At 40.8% G+C, this 25,775-nt stretch overlaps 1 protein-coding gene across 1 annotated transcript in view; it reads right to left on the bottom strand.

Annotated features, from left to right (window-relative positions):
• Positions 1-25,521, bottom strand: part of LOC136879234 (troponin C, isoallergen Bla g 6.0101) — a 56,020-nt gene extending 30,499 nt beyond the window's left edge. Inside the window, exon 1 of the mRNA XM_067153042.2 lies at positions 25,396-25,521. Coding sequence (XP_067009143.1) covers positions 25,396-25,398 — 3 coding nt within the window. The 5' untranslated portion in view covers positions 25,399-25,521. The remainder of the gene's footprint in view (positions 1-25,395) is intronic.
• Positions 25,522-25,775: the final 254 nt, after the last annotated feature.

Genomic DNA, 25,775 nt, shown 5'->3' with positions numbered 1-25,775 from the left:
ATTTCTTTCTCAAACAAGCTCTGGAAATATATCGTCTCCTTCAGTCATGAAAACAGGTATGATACCAGACGATATTATAAGCAGCTGAAGGAGCCAAAAGTATAATGCTAGAAGATTGATTGATTGATTGATTGATTGATTGATTGATTGATTGATTGATTGATTGATTGATTGATTGATTGATTGATTGATTGATTGATTGATTGATTGATTGATTGATTGATTGATTGATTGATTGATTGATTGATTGATTGATTGATTGATTGATTGATTGATTGATTGATTGATTGATTGATTGATTGATTGATTGATTGATTGATTGATTGATTGATTGATTGATTGATTGATTGATTGATTGATTGATTGATTGATTGATTGATTGATTCATTCATTCATTCATTCATTCATTCATTCATTCATTCATTCATTCATTTGAAGGAACACGAACTCCAAAGTCATCAACTTTATAACGGAGGCAAGAAAATTAATTAGATCTGTGAAGGAACGAAATATGGAGCTTAAAGGAGAAAAATAAAATATAATTTGAGACAATGCAAACCTACTACTTTTGTGATTCGAAAAAGAAAAGAATAATTCATCGAGGAAGTCAGGTAAGGTAGGTTATAGCAGGGACCTTCGATCAGCTGAATCTGGTGTACAAGAAAATTTTCGTCGTTCAGAAGTGGCATTTTGCAAATAATATAACGTTTTTGCAATAACATTTTCCTTAAATATCAATGAGGAATCGGAACACGAGAGTTACGTTGCTCATTGCTATAGTCTTTAGCCTATAATTTTAGTGAAGTCTGCTCACATATTTGAATTCTTGAAATTAAAAGTGATGTACAATAAAGTAGTCGACATGAAATTAGTTTGATGTAATTATTTCTAACAACGTAAGAAGCACATCATTTCACCCAAAATGAAAAATGAAAATCCACAGCCTGTTTCCAGTCATTCGACCGGGTCAGAAATGGAATGAATGAGGAGCAAGGTTAGGAAATGTGCCGGCTGCCGAGGCTTGTCGCACTCCTTCGGGGCAATGATAAATGACTGGCAAATGAAATGAAACGATAATGGAGAGTGTTGCTGGAATGAAAGATGACAGAGAAAACCGGAGTACCCGGAGGAAAACCTGTCCTGCCTCCGCTTTGTCTAGCACAAATCTCACATGTAGTGACCGGGATTTGAACCAAGGAACCCAGCGGTGAAAGGCCGTCGCGCTGCCACCTGAGCCACGGAGGCTATAGACCTAAATGATGTTCAGTATTTGAAAGATATATGTTGTAAACTACGATTTAAATATTAATGTGCGATTGTCAGCGATAAATACTCTTTATAGATTATGGAAAAGTGTTTAAAAACTGACTGTTTTGTCTTCTTCTTCTTTATCTGTTTACACTCCAGGGTCGGTTTTCCCTCGGACTCAGCGAGGGATCCCATCTCTACCGCCTCAAGTGCAGTGTCCTGGAGCTTCAGACTCTGGGCCGGGGGATACAACTGAGGATGACCAGTACCTCGCCCAGATGGCCTCACCTGCTATGCTGAACAGTGGCCTTGCGGGGGGAGTATGGGGAGACTGGAAGGGATAGACATGGATGAGGGAAGGAAGCGGCCATGGCCTTAAATTAGGTCCCATCCCGGCATTTGCCTGGAGGAGAAGTGGGACACAACGGAAAACCACTTCCAGGATGGCTGAGGTGGGATTCGAACCCACCTCTACTCAGCTGACCTCCCGAGGCTGAGTGGACCCCGTTCCAGCCCTCGTACCACTTTTCAAATTTCGTGGCAGAGCCGAGAATCGAACCCGGGTCTCCGGGGATGGCAGCTAATCACACTAACCACTACACCACAGAGACGGACGACTGTATTGTCTATCCTAAGAAATAGTTAACTAACGAAAGTGACTGTTAAACACATTATTTGTTTAAACGGTACTTCGTCCTATAACGCCTCGTTTATATTGACAGCATAGTAATGGTGTATATAGTCTAAGGACGAATAATATTAATAATAATAATAATATCAACTGGTGTGACTATAGTCAAAACATAGTACTATCGGACTAACAGCATATTAGGAATTTGAAATTCTTACCCAGAGTAAAATAACATTCACTTCTATTAATGTGTAGTTTCTTAGAGCATTCACAAACTATGATCATTCAAATATTCTTTTAGAAGTTGTCACGTGTCTGAAAAGTAATGTAGAGTCTCGAGCTCCGTATCCCAAGACTGCTAGTTCGAACCTGGGGAGGTACAGTAGTTAGATCCTTAAAGATTAGAATAAAGTTCATATGGCACTCCATGTCTTACGATGTATTATTATTATTATTATTATTATTATTATTATTATTATTATTATTATTATTATTATTATTATTATTAAACACGATATCGAAGTTATCGATTGGGATGACTACGGCCACGCGGAAAACTATAGTCAAAAACTAGTTAAAAGTAAGGCAGGTTTATGTATGCAATTTAATCCTGTATTTCTGAAACATGATTTTCTTCCTCAGTTCCGGACAGATATCTCTCTTATTATCTGATAAACATATCATTCATTCACCTCATCCCGTTAACTCCTGTGACTCCAAGAAGGGTATCCGATCGCAAAATCTCGCTACGGAAATTCATCTCACTTCATACCCGACCCCGTAAAGAAATGGGACAAGGGTTGGACGTACATTTATTAATATACTGTCAATTTTCGACCAATTATTTTCCGTTTAGAGCCAATAAAGACCACGTTAAAGAACTGTTATTTTTTTTTCAGAATCAATGCATTCCTCCCTTTCCATCCTCCAACCACTGTTCTGTTTTATTATTAACGGAAGCCCTTGAAATTGTTCATTTGTAACCGGTACTGTGTTTGATTTGAGATATCCCCTCGCCATAGTCCAGTCTGAAGTCCTTCCTCACCACCTGGAACCACTTGTCAGAAACTTCAGGTCTACCATCCATTCTGAAGAGTCTTCATCAGTCGTTCATTTTTCCCGATACAGTTCTTCATGTCCCCTTAACCTATATTGTCCATTTACAATTTTTGGACCCATTATCTTGCGAAGAATTTTTCTCTCCACCTTAGACCAGCCTTCCCAATCATTCGGAGGCACTCACCGGCATACAGACATTCTGTTTTGATCACAGTGTTGTAGTTTCTGATCTGAGATTGCTTTCTTTTTATAAAGGTTATGAGTTCTACGAAAAGCAATGACCATCTTTCCTCGCCTGCTGGTGTTGGCTTTCCTTTCACATGTTTTCATTTGGACAGTTTCACCGAGGTATCTGAAGCTCTCAGCTCTCTCAATCCCATGTGATAGGGTGCAGTTTTAGTGTTTGTCATGAACTTTTGTTTTCTCAAAGGAAATCTGGAGCCCTGCCTTTATTGCCTGTTCCTTGAGTAGATTTATCCGTTCTATAGCTGAGTCTATGTTTCTGGACAAGATTGCTAGATCATCAGCAAATGCTAGGCAATTGAATTGACACCACTCTTCGATCCTCCATGTGTACTTGGTTTAATAACCTTTCTTGGGAAGTTGTTCTTCCCACTCGTGACCTATTATTACTGAATAAACGTATTTGTTTTTCTCTCTTTTATCATCCCTAGAACTTCGAGTATTGTATTTTTATAAGCGATTTATTTAGCGTATGGCTTTACAGATACAATACTTACATAAATTTGAAAATCAAACTATATCTTTATGTCCAGGTTATTTATGCAACTAATTGTCTCTGGAAACGTACAAGCAGAATCTTTTTTTTTTGGCTAGGGGCTTTACGTCGCACCGACACAGATAGGTCTTATGGCGACGATGGGATAGGAAAGGCCTAGGAGTTGGAAGGAAGTGGCCGTGGTCTTAATTAAGGTACAGCCCCAGCATTTGCCTGGTGTAAAAATGGGAAACCACGGTAAACCATCTTCAGGGCTGCCGGTAGTGGGATTCGAACCTACTATCTCCCGGATGCAAGCTCACAGCACAAGCAGAATCACTGATGTCGTCACTGTACTTTCTTTTTGGACACTTGGTTATATGTTTCATGGTCTGCTTAGAGGCACCAAAATCGCAGTTAGGTTTACCAGTTCTTTTCCATTTGTAGTGGAAATCTGCGTAGTTATCATGGCCTGATCGTATCCTGTTAAGAGAAGACCAGGTTTTACGAGGAATCTCAAATCCAGGTGGCAATGACGAACCAATTTGTGGCAGAGTTGACTCAGGCCTAGTATCCTGTCTTCCCTGCCATTCCTTAGTTATACTGAAGTTTGTATTCTTGGTACTTATTAGTGGATTTCGAGATCTTAGACTATTCAGATGGACATCAGCGATATCGCCATGTATTGGCAGACGTATTTCTCCCCTGGTCAAGATACAATATTAATGTTATACCCGATATTGTGAAGCAGGACGAATTCAATTTGCCCTCTTCGTTGCATCCAACACATCAGTGCGCACGTCCTACCTTGCACACCAAGGCGCATTAAGTGGGAAAGTATGTCGAAGGACACTCGGAGAACAAAACAAAGGAGATTGAAATCTGCCAAAATTTACCGAGTGTGCTTTAATATTCAGCCAAGTCGCAAACAAGTAATTGAACGAGAGTTAATTTGGTAGTTCCCCAGTTAACTATTAACGCGACACACTGTGCCAAATAGCGGCGCTCTTGTTTATTCTTAGCTAACACACAGAAACAATCACTGCATACCTCAGTGTCAACAAAACTCCCACGGACTCACACCCCCACACATCAATCTCAAACCAAATTAACTGTCCTTCTCACTGAAGTATTTATTACCTGTGTCCTGTTACAGAAACAATATCTTATATCTTGCGACAGAAGCAACACAACATGTACCACCCACCTTTCTCTTCGTGGGTTTCCGATGGGATAGAGTACTCTTTCAGTAATTATGCAAGCTCATTTTTGAGGTTTTCTACATAGATTCAGGATTTAATATTTTCAGGTCGTCCTTTATCGAGTCTAGCTACCTTCACTTATGTCTCCCTCGTTGTCTACATTCTGATACATTGTAAGTTGCTTTGTGTACTCTTTCGCACCATGCGGATTCAGGTTTATACATTTTACTTTGTCATTTATTTAGGGTGTTTACCCTCGTCTTGAGTTTCCCACGTTGTCACTGAGAGAGTGGCTGCTCGGTTTGAGTCATGTAGCTGTTAGGATGCATTACGGAGATAGTGGATTCGATGCCTACGGTCAGCAGACCTAAAAATGTTTTTCCCGTGGTTTGCCATTTTCACACCAAACAAATGCTGGGGCTGTATCTTAATTAAGGCAACGGTCGATTATTTCCCACTCCTAGCCCTTCCCTGTCCCATCGTCACCATAAGCCCTATCTATCTATGCCGGTGGGACGTAAAGCAAATTGTGAAAAAAGAAGAAGAAGAAAAATCGTCGTTGTTTCCATCATCAACTTTAAGACGATAGACTGACTATTGAACGGTACGAGGTGGTGGTCGCAAGACGTATCTGTGCTAAAGTTCAGGGTCTAGCACGCGTAATCCTTGTTCGGGAGATAGTAGGTTCGAACCCCACTGTCGGCAGCCCTGAAAATGGTTTTCCGTGGTTTCCCATTTTCACACCAGGCAAATGCTGGGGCTGTACCTTAATTAAGGCCACGGCCGCTTCCTTCCCACTCCTAGCCCTTTCCTGTCCCATCGTCGCCACAAGACCTATCTGTGTCGGTGCGACGTAAAACAACTAGCGTAATCCTTGTATCCGGAGAGTATCCGTTGCTCAAAATCATGTACCTGGATGAACACGTAAATGTGAACGGCTATAAGTGTTTCTTCACCATCTACTCTACGTCGCACCGACACAGATAGGTCTTATGGAAGCGATAGGATAGAAAAAGACTAGGAATGGGAAGGAAGCGGCAGTGGCCTTAATTTATTAATGTACAGCCCCATCATTTGCCTCGTGTGAGACTGGAAAACAACGGAAAACTATCTTCAGGGCTGCCGAAAGTGGGATTCGAACCCACTGTCTCCCGAATGAAACTTCACAGCTGCGTAGCCAACTCTCTCCGTACTATAAGTTTTGAGCTCACGTATAGCCGGTTACAAACGTTGTATATACGTAAAACGCAAACTGGCACAGTAACCGGCTTATCAGTCGAGTGATTGCGGTTCGGTTCCCTCTGAGAGCAATTGTCTGTCGAACAAAAAAATACATATCTAAAAACACTATGGAATATTCTTGACTTTGTTACAAGAAAAGCGATTGCAGTCAGAATAGTAGTCTGTGTAAAGGATCAGACTACGGGGGACCTGTTAGTGTAGCTCAACTAAGAGGAATGGGCACTTGAATATCAGTGAGGTGATATTGTACAGGAATAAGTTGGGTGTGGAAGTACGTGGAACATAGGTGACGAAGTCTACTGTCTGCTTTGCGATATAGGATAGTTACCAGTTTCGATACCACCGGGGTTCTATTAACATTGCCTGCAGACGATACGCAACATGTACCCAACCAAAGCCATGTGACTATGACAGTATGTTATCATGACATGTTGCTATTGTCTTCTTCTTCTTCTCCTTCATCTTATTCTTCTCCTTGTTCCACATTCCCCAGAGCTGTGGGGTCACGGGTGCATGTCAATTTGGTCATGGTTTACTGCCGGGTGCCCTTCCTGAGGTGGTGGTGGTGATTATTGTTTTACGAGGAAGTACAACTAGGCAACCATTCTCTATATAACACTAATCAGAGAGATAAAATGGAACGGATCCGACACTTCAAAAAATTAAGGTATCTGCCAAAGAAAGTCAAGAGCAACGAAGGTGCGTGAAAATGAAAGACTCCCTAGCCATCGCAAACCTAATAGCGTCAGAGTCGGAAAGGAACAAGAGTTGACCAAGGGAGGTCGGATAGGATAGATGAAAGTGAGGAGCCTAGCACAAGTAAGTGGTGGCAATGCCAGGAATCACCTAAGGGCACCGCGGTCGCCAACCTACGCTCTAAAGTTAAGAGCACCTAGGGCCCCATTTAGTCACCTCTTACGACAGGCAGGGGATACCGTGGGTGTTATTCTACCGCTCCTACCCACAGGGCGCTGCCCTTCCTGAGGCCAACCCTTTGTAGAGAGATATAATCAATATTTCGTGTTCCTGTGGTGGTGTGTAGTGTAGTGTTTTGTCTGAATATGAAGAGGAGAGAGTTGGGACAAACACAAACAACCAGTCCCCGAGCCAGAAGAATTAATCACACGCGATTGAAATCCCCCGACCCGGCCGGAAATCGAAGCCGGTGCCCTCAGAACCGAAGGCCTCAACGCTGGCCATTCAGCCCATGTTATTTTGCCATTGTCTTCTAGAGAAAATCATCAATAGGTCCCCTATTCACTACTTTTTCTTCTTTGCTGTATTCTTGCTTTACACTTGACACTTCGCATGTGTTTCACAATGATAGAACCACAAACGTTTATCAAACGTCCTTGTAAGTTGTACCACGCCCTCATATTACTATAGAAAATATAAGTTTGTATACATTTATAAACCAAACCAAACCCCATGGCACTACAGCCCTTGAAGGGCCTTGGCTTACCAAGCGACCGCTGCTCAGCCCGAAGACCTGCAGAGTACGAGGTGTCGTGTGGTCAGCACGACGAATCCTCTCGGCCGTTATTCTTGGCTTTCTAGACCGGGGCCGCCATCTCACTGTCAGATAGCTCCGCAACTCTAATCACGCAGGCTGAGTTGACCTCGAAACAACCCTCAGGTCCAGGTAAAAATCCTTGACCTGGCCGGAAATCGAACCCGGGGCCTCCGGGTAAGAGGCAGGCACGCTACCCCTACACCACGGGGCTGGCTGTATACATTTATGCCAGATAATAATATTATATACTTTTTTATTTAACCATCACAAGCATTGCATACATACTGTGCCCTCGCATTATGGGTGCAATAGTGTAATACAATAATTGTATCCTTATTAGAGATTCAGAGAACTATTTCAGGAATCATTTCTATATTTCGGACTTCCTCTGAATCGAACCAGATCTCGTACCCCACCCCACCCACACAAACAACCACTCTCTCACACACATTATTCCTAAGTAGTGAGTGTTTATTGTGTATATACGGTATGCACATTCTTCTCATACTGATGTAATGTTTTTGTCCATATGTTTAGACAATAAGGAGAAGAACAAGAAGAAGAATTATCTGAAAGCGAAGGATAGAATCTAAGAAGAAGTGAAGAAGTCAGACTAATATGACGGGAAATGAGATATTTGTGTCGAACTACAAGCTACACTATTTTGAATCGGAGAAGAAACGAACGTCCGCCTCTGTAGTGCAGTGGTTGGTGTAATTAGCTGCCACCCCCGGAGGCCCGGGTTGTACTCCCGGCTCTTGCCACTGAGGACTGGAAGGGGGTCCACTCACCCTCGGGAGGTCAACTGAGTAGAGTGCCGTTCGACTCCCACCTCAACCATCCTCGAAGTGGTTTTCCGTGGTTTCCCACTTCGTCTCCAGGCAAATGCCGGGATGGTACCTAACTTAAAGCCACGACCGCTTCCTTCCCTTTTCCTTGTCTATCCGTTCCAATCCTCCCATCCTCCACAAGGCCCCTGTTCACCATAGGAGGTGAGGCCGCCTGGGCGAGGTACTGGTTCTGCTCATCAGTTGTATCCCCTACCAAATGCTCCACGCTTCAGGACACCGCCCTTGAGTCGGTAGAGGTGGGATCGGTCGCTGAGTCCGAAGGAAAAACCAACCCTGCACGGTAAACTGACTAAGAAAGAAAAAGTAGAAATGAACAGTTATTTGGTGTTCTAGATCCTTTTAGTCGCCCGCAATTTCAGGCAGACGAAATAAAATTGCTCTCTCAAGAAGATCAATTTTGATTCATTCCATGAACATATCAAAAATGAAGTGAACGAAAATCATCAGATGAATCATATAGACCAAATAGGAAGAGATCGTTTTGGTTCTACAGTACATGAAGAGATGGTAGAAATATTCTTCGTAGAAGTCATGGACGGATTGAGGCGTAACACTTGTCCGAATGTGTTAAATCTCTGATATAAATTAGCAAGAACAATATCGAGTGTCCATTAAGTGGAAGCACTCCAGCATCTGAACTAATAGGAATGTGAGTTCGAAACGCTGTTACCATTGTGCTGTAATGTTGAAAGATGACACAATAAATGTGCTTCTTGCACAACCGAGTCCTGGATTGTACGGTTGAAAATAACTGGGCGTAAACATTGTCATGTTTCCTGGCAGCTCAGAGCTTACTCAGTGAAATATACGAGACATGACTCTTTGATGGTCCGGGGTCGAAATTACGACTGCGCATGCAAGAGTCGTAAAACTCATATTGCACTGCAACCTGCAAGGCACTTTCTGTTTGTATTTTAAGACGTAGTACATTATTTTGTTTCACCGGTAAGGCAAACATTGTCGGGCGATAAAATATATTTACCCCTTTATATTTAAAGGACATTGATTATATTCGATATTTGAATACCTGCCCTTCCCCCCCCCCCCCTCAAGTACAAATATAAAATTGCTTTATTTCCCAAGTCCAACAATCTCTTTCCAGTTTAGAATTTCTGTTGTCGAATTTTTAACGGGAATTTACTCAGATACCTGAATCATTTAAAACTCCGTGGAGCAACATTCCATTAAGGAATTTGACCTGCCAAGGCGACTGCTTCCCTGGCCTACAGAAACTGGGATGCCACGTGGTCATCGTTATGACATCCTCAGCCACACTGCTTGATTTCCATCCAAATAACAACCTAGAATTAAACACGTTCAAGCCGTAACTTAACATCTCTTTCCTTAAAACGTACAAGAGAGATTCATTCCGCAATGTCAATAGCCACCTAGGCTTGACTATTTATCTCATGAATCAGGGAACATTCTGGTTTAAGAATATCAGGAATTTCAAACGGTAACAGTTGCTTATCAACACAATGTTACAGTTTTCATTTTGTCACTATCATTTTACCGCACCTATGTTAAACCTACACAATGTGTCCATATTATATGAATGGCCTTGTGCCACAGAGAACCAAGTGACATTCATATGATTTCAAGACGATCTTCGGTAAATTCCTACAACTTACAGAATGAACCACTTGCACAGCTACACATAGTCTCTCTTATATACCCAGACCGTCCAGCGGCGTTTCTACTCTCGGAGACCTAAGCAGCTGTGCGGCAGACGCGCGCATATTTGTTGACCTTGAAAGGATCGTACAGCCAGTCGTGAATCGCAGCTGTTAACATGGTGAGACAGTTATAATTGCAACACCGTATTTTCATATTTGTTATCTTAAGTACGATGAACTCGACGGGTAAGCGGTGCATTTGTCCAGCAATTCAAATGTATTTACAATTACGTGAATCTGTGCTTGTGCCTGGTGAGAAAACAGGAAACCACGGAATACCTTCTTCAGCCCAACAAGTAGAGGTTTCGGTTTCTTCTGCACACAGAGCTACAAAGCTGTTACACTTCAAACTGTACAGGATTACACGGGCCTCTTGTTTAAAACCTGCCGATCCAGCCACAAGAGTAAGATATTGTGAGTGGCATCTTGCATCGCTGACTGATCGTTTATTCGACCCACAGCTTGTGTTCTTTACGGATGAGACCGGGTTCGTCTTTATGGTCGTCTGAACACTCATAACTCTTGCTATTGGTGTGCAGAAAATCCTAATGGTGTTTATGAAGTCCTTCATTATGAAGGATGAAACTTCCAGCATCTTTTATAATGGTAGGATTTCATATAAGATTGTATACACGCTTAAAGCAGGGCGGCCGCGCGCGACGTAAGTTGGGCTGAGGCAGCTGCTGTGGCGCAGAGTACAAAACACCGTGCACTCGGTCTGCGTTTATAAAAGAGACCCTGTGCTTGTAGAAGACGGATTCACTTTCTCCCCTTTTACATATACACTGGAACTTGTGGAGCACTTTGCTGATAATAAGAAAATAATGCTTGATTTTAATTATTTATGATTAATGCATTAGTGATATTGAAGTAACGAGCGAGTGGATGCGCGGTTTGAGTCACTTAGTTATCAGCTTGCATTCGGGAGACAGTGGGTTCGAACACCACTATCGGCAGCCCTGAAGAAGCTATTCCGTGGTTTCCTGTTTTCACACCTTAATTAAGACCAAGGTCGCTTCCTTCCCACTTCTAGCCCTTTCCTGTCCCATCGTCACCATAACACATATCTGTGTCGATGCGACATAAAGAAAATTGGAGAACATGATACTAAACTTCAGTATTTCACACTCATAACGTCTAATACAATACGGTAACAACAATTATCAACACTTATCACTAGACAACGCGCATTAAAATGTCGACATTTACTGTTGTTGTAAGAGGTAATTATTTATATTTTACTTGTAAAATTGAAATAATGATTAAAATGATTAACTGATGAAGCAAACAAAACGAAAATAAAACAGTTCTTAGCCTTACCGAATTATGTTCTTTGATCGACCTACCCCTAACCTCTCCTATCCGAGAACGGAGACACCCGCTACCAGAACTCATTATTGAAAGTATTTCCGGCCAACTCACGATCATTGAACTGCATTCATTTAAATTCTCAGTCCCTACCTGCTCACCACGAGGACCTAACAGCCCTCCTTGAAAACAGCTATGTACACGCAGCTTGTGTTAGTGAGAGCTGGTTACGCCCAGTTATCCCTAGTAGTATGGTGCGCATAACGGGCTATAATATATACAGGCATGACCGAATAGATAAAAAGAGGTGGAGGAGTAGCCTTGTGCTGTAGAGATGATATTAAATGTAAAATCGTATGCATATCTGCCCTCTGTGCTGACCCGAGAACTGAGCTCATTTTTGCTGAGATCACTGTGACAACAGTTAAAGTTCTAATAGGAGTTGTTTATTGACCACCACAGGTAGGTCACCTCTCAGACATTGAAGACATTCTACACAGACGATCACTTGCTTATGAACATATTTTAATACTAGGAGACTTCAATACTAATTTACTGGAACAGACTGGAAATACAAAACAATTGTTAAGTATTTTCCACACATGTGACATGACAGTACTTCCACTAAAACCGACAAATCATACCTCATCTTCACATACACTAATTGACTTAATGATCACTAACAACCCACAGAAAATTGTATCACATGGACAGATCCCTACCCCTAGTACATCGACACATGACTTAATATATTTGTCTGACTAGCTCAAAGTACCCAAGTCGAAATACATCACATTCAGGGACATTAAACATATAAACATAGATCATCTGAGAGTTGATGCCTTGAATATTCAATGGGATGGTGTAAAAAATATAAACTATATCGATATGAAAGTTGAAACTTTTAGTTCACTTATACTTCGTCTCCTTGATAAACATGCACCTAAGCGTACGGCCAAAGTCTTCCGACCTCCTTCCCTACAGCTGACCGATGACATTAAATAAATGATGTCTTACCGTGACGCGTTACACCGGGTCTACAGACGCACACACTCTCCCAGTGTGCTTGAACAGTATCGGACACTTCGGAATAGAATAAAAGTAATAATTCGAAATAAGGATTTTTTTTTTACAATCGCCTGGCTGGAAATTTAAATTTGTCAAACACTTGGAAACAACTTCGTTCCATTGGAATTGGGAAAGCTTTGCCCCAGCCATGGAATCCAGACATCTCTCTGGAGAGATTAAATGCTCATTTTTCTGAAATAAAAAATTAAACCGGAAATGCAGACAATATCCCAGACTATAAATTCCCTTTTGAACCAGCCACCACCAAATAGGCCATTCTTTGAATTTTGCGAAGTCACAGAAACTGACATGAAACGCGAGGTATTATCAATCACATCATCTGTTGTAGGACCTGATGAAATACCCATAATCATAATACAACACATCATTGACATTATTCTTTACGCTATTACTCATATATACAACACGTGCCTCACAAGTGGCCTCTTTCCAAAAATGTGGAAAAATGCCATTATAAAACCTGTTCCCAAAACTTCCTCACCTGTACTTATAACAGATTATCGACCTGTTTGCATTCTTTCGTCTCTCTCCAAGCCTCTTCAATGCACAGTACACATGTTATCAACCGACTATTTAAATAAATACAAACTATTTGACACTTTACAGTCGGGTTTCAAAAAGGGACACAGTACGGCCACTACCCTGCTGAAAATTACAGATGACATGAGACGTGCTATGGACGAAAGTCAGATGACGTTACTTACACTTCCTGATTTTAGCAGCGCCTTTGACACAGTAAATATAGAAGTACTGGTTGCTAAACTGAAATCACTTCACCTTGGACAGACAACTCTATAATTCTTTCTCTCATAACTTACCGAATGGAAACAACGCGTAATTCTTCAGAATGGGTCATATGAATGGGTAATGAAATTTTCAGGAGTACCGCAAGGCTCAGTACTTGGACCACTTCTCTTTTTTATTTATATTAACGATATATCGACACGGCTAAGACACTGTAAATACCACTTGTATGCTGACGATCTAAAAATCCATTATCATTCCAAAATTTCAGACATCAATCAAGCAATAGCTTACATGAACTCCGACTTAAATAACATCGGTGCATACGCTCATGAAAACTATATTTTAATCAATCCATCAAAATCTAAAAATATTATTGTTGGGCAGATGAAACAATCAGTGCGGCAAGAAACAAAAACATTTCTCCACTAACTTTATCTGGTAAAATTATTCCGTACGAAAAGTCGGTAAGAAATCTTGGTGTAATTATAAACGAGAATTTTAACTGGGGAGAGCACATTACAAATATCTGTAGAAAAGTATACACCTCCTTTCACCCACTAAAATATCATCAAAATATGCTGCCATTAAACATGAGAATTAGGCTTATAAATACTTTTATCCACCCTATATTGTCCTACTGTGACGTAGTACTAATTGATGCCACGATAGAACAACTACACCGATTATGTGCTATGAACTCATGAACTCATCGCATTTATCTTCTTCTTACGCTATGGTGTTCATGTTACCCCTTATTATCGCCAACTTTCCCTTCTAAAATTTGAACAATGTGGAAACCTCATCGTGGCGGTATTAACCTTTCGAGTATTAAACGAGAATATTCCATACTACTTATCTTCACAACTCAATTTCCTATCCTCTTTCCACCAGCATAACACATGCTCCGGCAGTACACTTACTATCCCTCTCAGCAGGTAGCCGTTCCTTTGTTGCAGATGGAGGTAGGATATGGAATTCTGTCCCCCACAACATTAGAGCCATAAAATCCTTAAATTCCTTTAAGTCGTCTTACCGTGAGCATCACCTCGATGTGTGCCACCAGGCTGAATGAATCTGGTAGAGTGAACGTGTGTGTGAATCTACGTTTACTGTGTTTATTTTGCGTCATTCAACTTTTAATTTGTAACGATTGTTTTAGGATATGAGTAAGAATATTTATAGTGCTTATGTTATTTTGTTTCATATTTTGTTTCTAGTTTGTAATGGTAGTTTTAAGATAAGATTATGAATATTATTCTCAGATGTACACTGTTAATTAAGTGTGATTAAGTGTAAGAGAGGACCACGAGTCCTAACTTCGCCACTACAAACAAAGACAAATTTAATAATAATAATAATAATAATAATAATAATAATAATAATAATAATAATAATATGTATGAAGTCAGATGAATCTTCGTAGCGAGCGAGTTCTTATAACCGGATATCCTTCCCGACGTTAACCTCATCAGAGGAGTAAATGAGATTAAATGAATGACGTGATATATGATTGGAGGAAGGGAGAGTGTAAAATCCAGTGCCGGCACATAGCCTACTCCTTTCGAATAGCACCAAGGGGTCTGCTCAAGGCTTAATGTTTCCAACCGATGAATGAATCACCATCAGCAGCGGCATATGCCCTCACTCCATATGAGCACTGAGGAGAGGTTTGGAATTCAATTCAGTCTTTTGGTGCGCAATCTAGTGATTATAAATTGTGTACCACCACCTCTCCAATCCTACCGGCCAACATTCGGATGGTGAAAATGTTTTCGACCAGCGGGACTCGAATTGGCAAACCACGATGTTCAGACCATATAGACTGGACGCCTTAACGACTATGGCCACCAGGCGGGCTTTGCTCGACTCTGTTTTAATAAGCTAGTTAAATGAGATGTCACGGTATAACATAGATTAAAGTACTGTTGTAATTTCAACTACTGACTACCAACTAACCATATTTGATATCGATTAATATCGTTCACGGAAAGATCCTCATGCCTTGAAAGCAACAATCAAAGCAATCAAAAATGGCTAACACGAGTTTTGAATATGACACTATTTTCGAATCACTAACTCCGCCGAAAATTGCGGCAGAAGCGTTCAATCCCGGCTCTGCCACGAAATTTGAAAAGTGGTATGAGGGCTGGAACGGGGTACACTCAGCCTCGGGAGGTCAACTGAGTAGAGGTGGGTTCGATTCCCACCTCAGCTATCCTGGAAGTGGTTTTCCGTGATTTCCCACTTCTCCTCCAGGCGAATGCCGGGATGGTACCTAACTTAAGGCCACGGCCGCTTCCTTCCGTCTTCCTTGCCTATCCCTTCCAATCTTCCCATCCCTCCACAAGGCCCCTGTTCAGCATAGCAGGAGAGGCCGCCTGGGCGAGGTACTGGTCATTCTCCCCAGTTGTATCCCCGCCCAAGAGTCTGAAGCTCCAGGACACTGCCCTAGAGGCGGTAGAGGTGGGATCCCTCGCTGTGTCCGAGGGAAAATCCGACCCTGGAGGGTAAACAGATGATGATGATGATGATGATGATGATGATGAAGCGTTCAATGTCACTAACAATTCATTGTCGCAAAACTCAAGGAAGATGTGTGAAAAATTCTATGCTCAGTTCATGGACTGGGAGAATGATGAATTCACTTCCTGTGTTTTAACGTGTCTCGCTTTGAGAGTCAAATCTCTAAACCAAAGCCCTGCTCCGTGCATACCGCCTTTTCAACTAGTCGGGAACACTCAAGATCAATATATGTCATGCCTGTCACCTGTCGCAGTAGTTGAGAACAGGTTGAAAGGTCACCGTTTCATTATCAACTAAGTAACAAGGTAAGATTGTAAAAACTCAAAACTTAGTCATTTAATTATGGTCCAACAGATATAGTTATATGCATCTTGCCTATAATGGTAGTTAAAACGCTAAATTATGGGACTCGTAATATCTATTGAAACTGAACACTGTAAAGTATATATTCTTCTGTCAGATATATAAAGTATATTTATTTAAATGAAGTTGCATTTAAATTTAAAGGAAAATAAATATTAGTTGTAAATTATACGAATACAAACAAACAGAATAATGAATATTGAATTTTCACGACCGCATTGTAATCGAAACAGACTTTCAACGTATTAGGTCGTGTTACGTACATGTAGTACGTGTTGAAGGTATTTTAAGTGCAGGCCACCGTAGCTCAATTGGTAGAGCAACCGACGCGAAATCGGGAGGTTGTGGGTTCGGATCCCACTGGTGTCCGCCTGGCCATTTTTGTTCTGTACTTAACATCTCTTCAACACGTACTACATGTACGTAACACGACCTAATACGTTGAAAGTCTGTTTCGAAAATATAATAACATTAAAAAATTCTGTTTTTTGTTCACTGAATTCAGTATTATGCTGTGTGGCTAAGGGGGTCCTTGAACATGGATGCGATATGCTAAGGGGCCCTCATATACAAAAAGTTTGGGAAACCCTGTTCTAGAGGTTGAAGTCCCCGATTCTAAAAGGAAAGTGTTGAAAATGAATGTATATTATTGCTTTTTCTGTACAAATGTAGAAAATGTAGATGTGTCAATATTTTAGACATTTTTCTTCCTAATTCTCAAAGAGTGGTGCAATAAGTCATTTCCCAAGGAGAGACTGAGGCGATAGAAATAGCCGATCACAACCAGTAAATATAGCGTGAAATTAATATTGTGGAGGAGAACAGTTACGACGTGTTATTTGGGAGTCTTCTATTTATACAGCCCATCTGCTTGCACTACGAGCTGGGTGTGTCCTTACTGACAGCGCCTCAATAAAGCCGGCGACGTTTCCAACTGAGTCATGGCAGTGACATGACAAAATTAGATCCCAATCTTCTGGGAGCAAAGACCTCATATCTCCGTGAAGAGTTGTATATTTCTTAATTATAACCATGTGGTAGACATTACTTATAAAATGTAAAGCTCAATTTTAGTCTGTCACGTTCATACACGGGCGTGAATGTTCACGCGAATTCTAACGAGACCTAAGGATGCGCATACGAACCCCACTTGCCAGAACCTGCCTAATTCACCTGGAGATTTGTGCTAAATGAAACTAAAGGGTATGACGAACACTTAATAACAAAAATGAATCTGATGTGGATCTGCAACTTTCTATATACTTTGTGTTAAAGCGAAGACAATTCCTACTCCCCTACCTAGTTTCGAGCCTCCCCTTTTTAGCCCCTGTGGGTGGGGGCGGTAGAATAACATCCACGGTATCCTCTGCCTGTTGTAAGAGGCGACTAAAAGCGGCCCTAGGGGCTCTCAACTTGGGAGCGTGGGTTGGCGACCACGGGGCTCTTAGCTGAGTCCTGGGATTGCTTACACTTACTTGTGGCATGCTCCTTACTTTCATCTATCCTATCCGACCTCGCTTGGTCAACTCTTGTTATTTTCCGACCACGACAATATTAGGTTTCCGAGGCCTAGGGAGTCTTTCATTTTCGCGCCCTTGTCTTTATTTGGCCGATACCTTCATTTTCCGAAGTGTCAGATCCTTTCCACTTTTTCTCTCTGAATAGTGTTATATGGAGGATCATTGCCTAGTCGTACTTCCTCTTTAAAAAATAATCACCACCACCACCTCCCCTTTTATCCTTTCTGCCCCAAACCCTCGCATATTACTTTTCGCCCTTCCATCCCGACGTGACTATGGTATCCAAGGTTTAGAAAGGTTTCTGTCCCTTATAGTCATTCTTTCTAACCTGACATTCGCTATTCTTTTGAAGGTCCAGACTTATATTGTTTTGCCTCTTTGAGGAAGTGGAATAGAAATATTACCATTTTGAAAGAGAATTAACAATCGCGAGAGGAGTTTGTTTTCCTCCTCCTTTACTGCTAACATAAAACAGGCAATAAAATATAGCAAAGAGAAATTTGGAAATGAAATCACAGTTCGAGGAGAGGATATCAAGACTCCGAGATTATATTCTAATTTTATCGGCCTCTTCAGAGGTTGCTATGAAATTTCTGAATCGAATGAACGCAGTTTTATTGAAATAGTATGAAATGAAATAAAGCTAAAATTAAAGTAATTGAAGGTAGTAGAATGAAGTCAGTTGACGTAGGAAATACTAGCTTTAAAAAAATAAATCTTAAAGCAAGTATATGAAATCGTATTTAGAAGAAAGTATAATCCATGACGACAAAGGTAAGGAAGACATATTGTAAACAAGGAAGACTTTTCAGAAAAGATATGGGTTTACCAATATCCGGAAGACGTTTCTGAAAACGTCTTTGTGAGATGTGGCATGTACGGAAGTGGAATATGAAGAATAGATATTACAGAAAAAAATTAATATAAACCGTTTAAGGACGGCGTTACATAAGGATTTCGAAGATAAAATTGGTAGATCTAATCACAATTGAAGAGATACTGAGTCAACTTGGTGATGTGAGAACTATTCGGAGAAATTTGTCGAGGAGACGGGAAAGGTTGATAAAACACAGCTTGAGATACCCAGGAGATTTTAGCTGTTTTCTAGTGAAGTGTAGTGGGGTAAGAATAGAAGAGGAAGACTAGAGTAGATGTGAGACGCAATACTGAGGTAGAAATTATGAGGCTATCTTAGGATAGGGAGACAGGGAGCTCTGGTTTAACCAGTCAGTTGACCGATGACCAAATCCAACAACAACAAAAAATTCTACCAGTCATGAAATGAGACTGAAATGGGAAGGTTCTATTGCCCACCTACGTATAGTGCAATCTGGGAACTTAACGGAACTGAGGACCCCTGTACTTGGTCCACACGTTTTATTTCCAAGGACTAAGATGTGGATCCCTTAAATTCTCCCTTTACCTTTATCACTTAATTTTTTATTATTTTTTTAGGATTGAGGGTTTTTATAGTTTCCTTACTTATTTTCCTTTCTATCCTTTTTCGGAGCTTTTGTTGTTATTTTATTGATTCAACATAAGGCAATTTCGACCATGATCATTAGCTTCTCGATTGATTGCTTCATTTGGAGCACCATATTACGACCCGAAGTTGCACTGAGCAACCAGAATGATGCTGCCGTACCGGTACATCATTCGTTCAATTAATCTGCCTGAGCAATGCCACATTGAAGGTCTCCGTGAGGCTAGATGATCACGCCGGGGCTTTGTCCGATGGTTTCAATACATTTGTTCTAAAACCAATTATAAAAATAATAATAAATACCGGGCGAGTTGGCCGTGCGGTTAGGGGCGTGCAGCTGTGAGCTCGCATCCGGGAGATGACGGGTTCGAATTCTACTGTCGGTAGCCCTGAAGGTGGTTTTCCGTAGTTTCACATTTTCACACCAGCCAAATGCTGGGGTGTACCTTATTTAAGGCCACGGCCATAAGACCTGTCTGTGTCGGTGCGACGTAAAGCAAATAGCAATAATATTAATGATAATAATAATAATAATAATAATAATAATAATAATAATAATAATAATAATAATAATAATAATAATAATAATAATAATAATGTAGTCATGTAAATGTTCACAGTAATAATGTAATATAATGGGACACAAACTCCATGGTGAAATCGTGACGTGCATCATTAAACATACTGTCTCCATAGTGCGACATCATCTGTTTGGCGTACATAGCACGAAATTGGTGCCCTGTTCCTTCTACAGCCTGCATATGCTTGTAGACTTATTCAGTGCAATTGTTCCTTTTAACTTTTTGTATATTCTTTAAGAAAAAATGATAGTGTGCTATTCCGTGTCAGTCGGCAAATCCATATATATAAGGTAAGGTAAATAAATAAATAAATAAATAAATAAATAAATAAATAAATAAATAAATAAATAAATAAATAAATAAATAAATAAATAAATAAAATGAATGACCGCTATTGGCACCAAATCTTAGTTATATCTTCTATTTAGTTATCAGTAGCGGGTACTGATAATATATAAAATAAGAAATACAAGATGGCCAAAGCTAATTCAGTGAGTTCATAGTTGCAGTCAAGAGTACTCCGTAAGAAAGAAGTCAGCTATCGGACGAAAGTGCCTTTATATCGGTTTTTACACCGACTTCTCTGTGCGGGAGTAAAATCTGAGTGGACTCAGGATATCTTATTCGAGTACCGATAAGACGGTATGGCATGCGGCTTGAGGGTAGCAAGAATGATTGCTGGTAAAAACTACTGGGAATGAGAAGATAAAGGTAAAATTAGAAATGAACCCCATGGTGAAGCTGTAGGTCTGCGTATACACCAATTTCGATAGTGAGGTCATGTGAGGCAAATGGAGGAGGATGGATTATCAAGAAGCATAAAGAGTTCGGCCATGGAGGGTAAGGGAAGCACAGGATGATCAAAATTAGAATGCCATTACATTTTCTTTACATCTAAAAGTTGATATTTTAAAACCAGCGTTATTATACCTTTATGGGAACATTGTCCGACTCGTTGGCTGAATGGTCAGCGTACTGGCCTTCGGTTCAGAGGGTACCGGGTTCGATTCCCGGCCGGGTCGGGGATTTTAACCTTCATTGGTTAATTCCAATGGCCTGGGGGCTGGGTGTTTGTGCTGTCCCCAACATCCCTGCAACTCACACACCACACATAACACTGTCCTCCACCACACTAACACGCAGTTACCTACATGGCAGATGCCGCCCACCCTCATCGGAGGGTCTGCCTTACAAGGGCTGCACTCGGCTAGAAATAGCCACACGAAATGATGATAGGAACATTCTCATTTTGGATAATTACAAATTCGTATTGAAGAGAAGCACGCAATGATTTAATGATAATAGATATGAAACTTAACAAAACCACGGAGCTAGTTGTAAACAGAGGACTCTGAAGGCATTTAGTTAAGTCACAGAGGCTTGTAAACTGAACGCTGAAAGGTTTAACAGCCTATAATGAAGAAGTAAGTAGGTGTATTAGGTCTATGTACATATACAGTCGAACTTCGATATCTTGAAGTGGTTTTGAAGGCTGAAAACACTTTGATTTATCGAATATTCAATATAGAAATACGTGCATACTACTTCGACTCCACAAATGCCATTACATTTTGTTTACATCTAAAAGTTGGTATTTTAAAACCAGCGTTATTATACCTTCATAGGGAACATTCTCATTTTGGATAATTACAAATTCGTATTGAAGAGAAGCACGCAAATTTCCTTTGCCGTTTTCCTAGTAACACTTCTCTCTACAAATGTCTCTAGCATATTGACAGCACCAAACACATCTTCACCAGCTGATGACTGTCCTTGAATGAAAATTCACAGCCTGTTTCCAGTCACTTGACCGGGTCACGAATTGAATGAATGAAGGCCCCTTCTAGCGGCGAGGATGGGTATTCTGCCGGCTGCCGAAGCCTGCCGCACTCCTCTGGATTAATGAATGATTAATGAATTGAAATGATATTGCAGTGTTGCTGGAATGAAAGATGACAGGGAAAGCCGGAGTACCCGGAGGAAAACTTGTCCCGCCTCCGCTTTGTCCAGCACAAATCTCACATGGAGTGACTGGAATTTGAACCACGGAACCCAGTGGTAAGAGGCCGACGTGCTGTCGCCTGAGCCACGTAGGCTCAATGCCCATGAATAAAGCTGCGAAATCTGGCCACGGCTTGACCAACCCAGCAGAACAGGAACTCCCAACTTACACACTACCAAGTATTGCCAACAGCTGCTTACCGAGTGTTGCGAAGTAGCCTAAAGTAGGATTTTAAACTGCTTTGGTAGGCAGCTACTCAAAGTTGCGATGTGCAGTACCGTTAAGATGTTATGGCATGCGGCTAGTCGAACAATATACTCTGATTAAAATTTAGAAATTGCTTACAGTTATACAAGGAGGTGGCTACAGGTTTCTTCTTCTTCTTCTTCTGTTTACCCTCCAGGGACGGTTTTTCCCTCGGACTCAGCGAGTGATCCCACCTCTACCGCCTCAAGGGCAGTGTCCTGGAGCTTAAGACTCTGCGTCGGGATACAACTGGGGAGGATGACCAGTACCTTGCCCAGGCGGCCTCACCTGATATGCTGAACAGGGGACTTGAAGGGGGATGGGAAGATTGGAAAGGAGAGACAAGGAAGAGGGAAGGAAGCGGCCGTTGCCTGAAGTTAGGTACCATCCCGGCATTTGCCTGGAGGAGAAGGGGGAAACCACGGAAAACCACTTCCAAGATGGCTGAGGTGGGAATCGAACCCACCTCTACTCAGTTGACCTCCAGAGGCTGAGTGGACTCCGTTCCAGCCCTCGTACCACTTTTTAAATTTCGTGGCAGAGCCGGGAATCAAACCCGGACCTCCGGGGATGGCAACTAATCACACTAATCACAACACCACTGAGGTGGCCTACAGGTTACCTCTATTTTTTTCGTGAGGAAAATGTATACGCAAACCTGTAATATTCCACATAATTTCGAGTTACAGAAACATACTTTTACATCTGGGCTTCAGAAATCGAAAAATTAGAGTAAAATATATAAAAAAAATATATAAAATTCCGTCAGGAAACGAGTATCCCTTCGAGATATAATAAATTCCAGTTATAGAAGTTCGACTGTATATTTAAAAGCGAAGTCCACATTCCACAAGGTCTCCAAGATAAGTTCAAAATATTGAAAGTTCCTTCAGTGCTGGTTCATAGTCTCTCTTTGCCCCTCCAGAAATGTCAGTTTAGAACCTGCTGTTGTCCGTGGTGATGTAAATAAACGAGCACGTTAAGTAAAATAAGAGCATCGTATGCCACTTCCACTCACTAGACATGCCAACACCAATGTCTTGAGGCGCCTCTACTCACATATCCGCTTCTGAACCTTCCAGTCGGATATAAAGTCCACCAAAATAACATTTACACAACGTGCTTCTCTCCTGTGCCTTTTAACGACAACGGATGGTTTTCTGAAAAATATTCCACGAGATGATTTGATGACATGTCGGCTTTTAAGTGGTGCATCATAGACAATGCTACCTTATCCTGCTCATGACCCCCAAATTACAAAAAAATGTATATTTATTAATTTTTCCTTCATTTGTAAATATTTTATTTTTAGGTTAATTTTTCGATGTTTGTGTCATTATTTTTGTCATTTTTAAATGTTTTTTCTTATCGGTGTTTTCAAGTAAGTATCCGTCATCCGGCCGTAAAACAGGGCCAAAGCCACATGAGCGACACGGTTCGCACCCGCGACTCCACATATGTGGGAAAAGCGGTAGAAGAACAACAAGAAGAAGAAACGCATAGTTTAACTCCTCCAACTGTAGGTTACACGTCGAAGTATTCATGCGGCATAAAGTTTGATACTTTCAAAATATTTATTTATTTATTTATTTATTTATTTATTTATTTATTTATTTATTTATTTATTTATTTATTTATTTATTTATTTATTTATTTTGCAGGCGCACTTTAACGCCACACAAACTCGGATAGATTTAAGGCAAGGATGGGTTAGGAAGCCATAATTAAGAAACAGCCCTAGCATTCGCCTGGTGCGGAAATGGGAAACTTCGAAATACCCATCTTTAGAGCCACCGATAGCGGGTTTCGAATCCACCATCTACCGAATACAAGCTCATAGCTATGTGGCCAACTCGCTCGGTGTGAAGTTCCATGACTTTACGTAAAATTTTATTGGGTACTGCAAAGAGCTCGAAATACCCAGTTCCATTTGCTTGCCATTGCGTCACCTCCATACCACTTGACTACAATCAGGTGAAGTCTATTTTTATCCAGAGGGGTGATATGTTTTCAACATCCGCTCAACCACTATATATAAGTTTCTTCAAGAGGCACCAGAGTGTTGGAATTTTGCCCTTTAAAGAAACCCTTAAATGTATTGACGCGCTCTTAACGAACCACTGACTGCCCCGATATTCGATCTCGTAAACTTTTACATAGGTGGGAAACTCCCTACTATATCCCGTAGTCTAGTAAGTGATTGTGACGCTCCCATAGAATCTATTTTTGTCTACATTTGTCGGCCCTAGAAAGTTGAAGACGAAGATCCACGTAACATTCAGGCTGATGTCGGAGGTCAAAGATGGAGACTTTCACTTCATTTTTTATTTTGTTTGGCTTAAAGGTTTAATGGTGCGTAGGTGATGATGGGATAGGAATAAAGGCTGGGACGGGAAGGGATGCGAACCGTAATCTCGATTGAGGTACAGCCCCAGTATTTCCCTGGAGGGAAAATGGGTAACAACGGAAAACCGTATTCAGGGCTGACGATAGTCGAGTTCGAACCTACCATCTCCCGTAGCAAGCCAACAGCCAACTCGCTTGGTGCATTTACTCAAGTCTCGCCAAGGTGGAGTAAACGCCTTACTCAATTATATTTCAAAATATACTTATCACAGATTGGAATTCATTTCAGACTTTGCAAATTTAAGCATACTCCAGTGGCATAGTCGGTTAGTCGTTTTCCATTCATTCCCAAGATAGCGGGGGTTCGACCCCGACAGAGTTTGGTGACATTTAACCTTGTTTAAGTGTGACAATTGCGTGTTGACTTCAGTTAAGTTAAAAAGCTCCTGGCAGAAAATTTCTGAGACTCCCGTTTCTCTTAAAAGCTACAGCATTTCAAAAACAAAACACTAAACATTTATTATTATTATTGTTGTTGTTGTTGTTGTTGTTGTTGTGGATTTTAATCCCCTGAATCATATCATAGAGTGAAAGGACATCTGCCGCTGTTGTCCGAAACTAAATATAGTATTGTACCTAAAACTGAATTTCTCCATGTTATAAGGGAAGATGTCTCTGTTTCAACAAAATAAATTATTTCTTTACATAATTCCAACCTTCAATTAAATATTGTTCATTTCTAGTATTATACCTTCGACTTAGGAGTCCTCCTATTCCAGTACTATTATTAACCAACACAAAATGGGAAGAGGAAACGGTTAAATGTGTTGTAAAATTATAATAATACAATTAGACTAATAGCTTAGTTGTATATAAAAATATATCAGTATACTGTAATTATACAAATTAATAACAGGTCATTATTCATTGTACACACGACTCCAGCAAGACTGGAAAAGAGGCCTTATAAATGATCCAAGATAATTTCGAGCGGCTATTCAGCTAATCCCTGTAATGGAAGCATATTCTTGTTTATATGGTACTTACCATGACTGTGTGTTAGAGTTGGAGGTCCGGTGGTCACTGATGGCACTATTGGGTGGACTCAAGGGCTGGAGAGAGTACACTGCAGCAGTCTGCCTCCAACTTGGCTGATGTGAAGGCGTCACCGGCACCCCCACCTCAAACCGATAGAGCTAATTTTAAACGAAAACTGTAAACTATACAGCACATTATCCTTAAAATGAAATAGACTATAGAACTTCACACACCATTTCTTTTTCCGCCTCTTTTCAATTTGCAGTCTTCTCAAAGTCTCGTTAACTTTTGATGACTCTGCGACTCTGCCAAGTAGTAAGAGACTAATGTTTTTTTTAAAGACAAGAGAGGCAAAAATCCACATCCAGTACACATCGCACCTGTTTAGG

Source organism: Anabrus simplex, chromosome 8 (assembly GCF_040414725.1).
Source record: "Anabrus simplex isolate iqAnaSimp1 chromosome 8, ASM4041472v1, whole genome shotgun sequence".
NCBI classification, from domain to species: Eukaryota; Metazoa; Arthropoda; class Insecta; order Orthoptera; family Tettigoniidae; genus Anabrus; species Anabrus simplex.
Note: the sequence above shows the minus strand (reverse complement) of the source record. Positions and strands in the feature narration are given on the sequence as shown.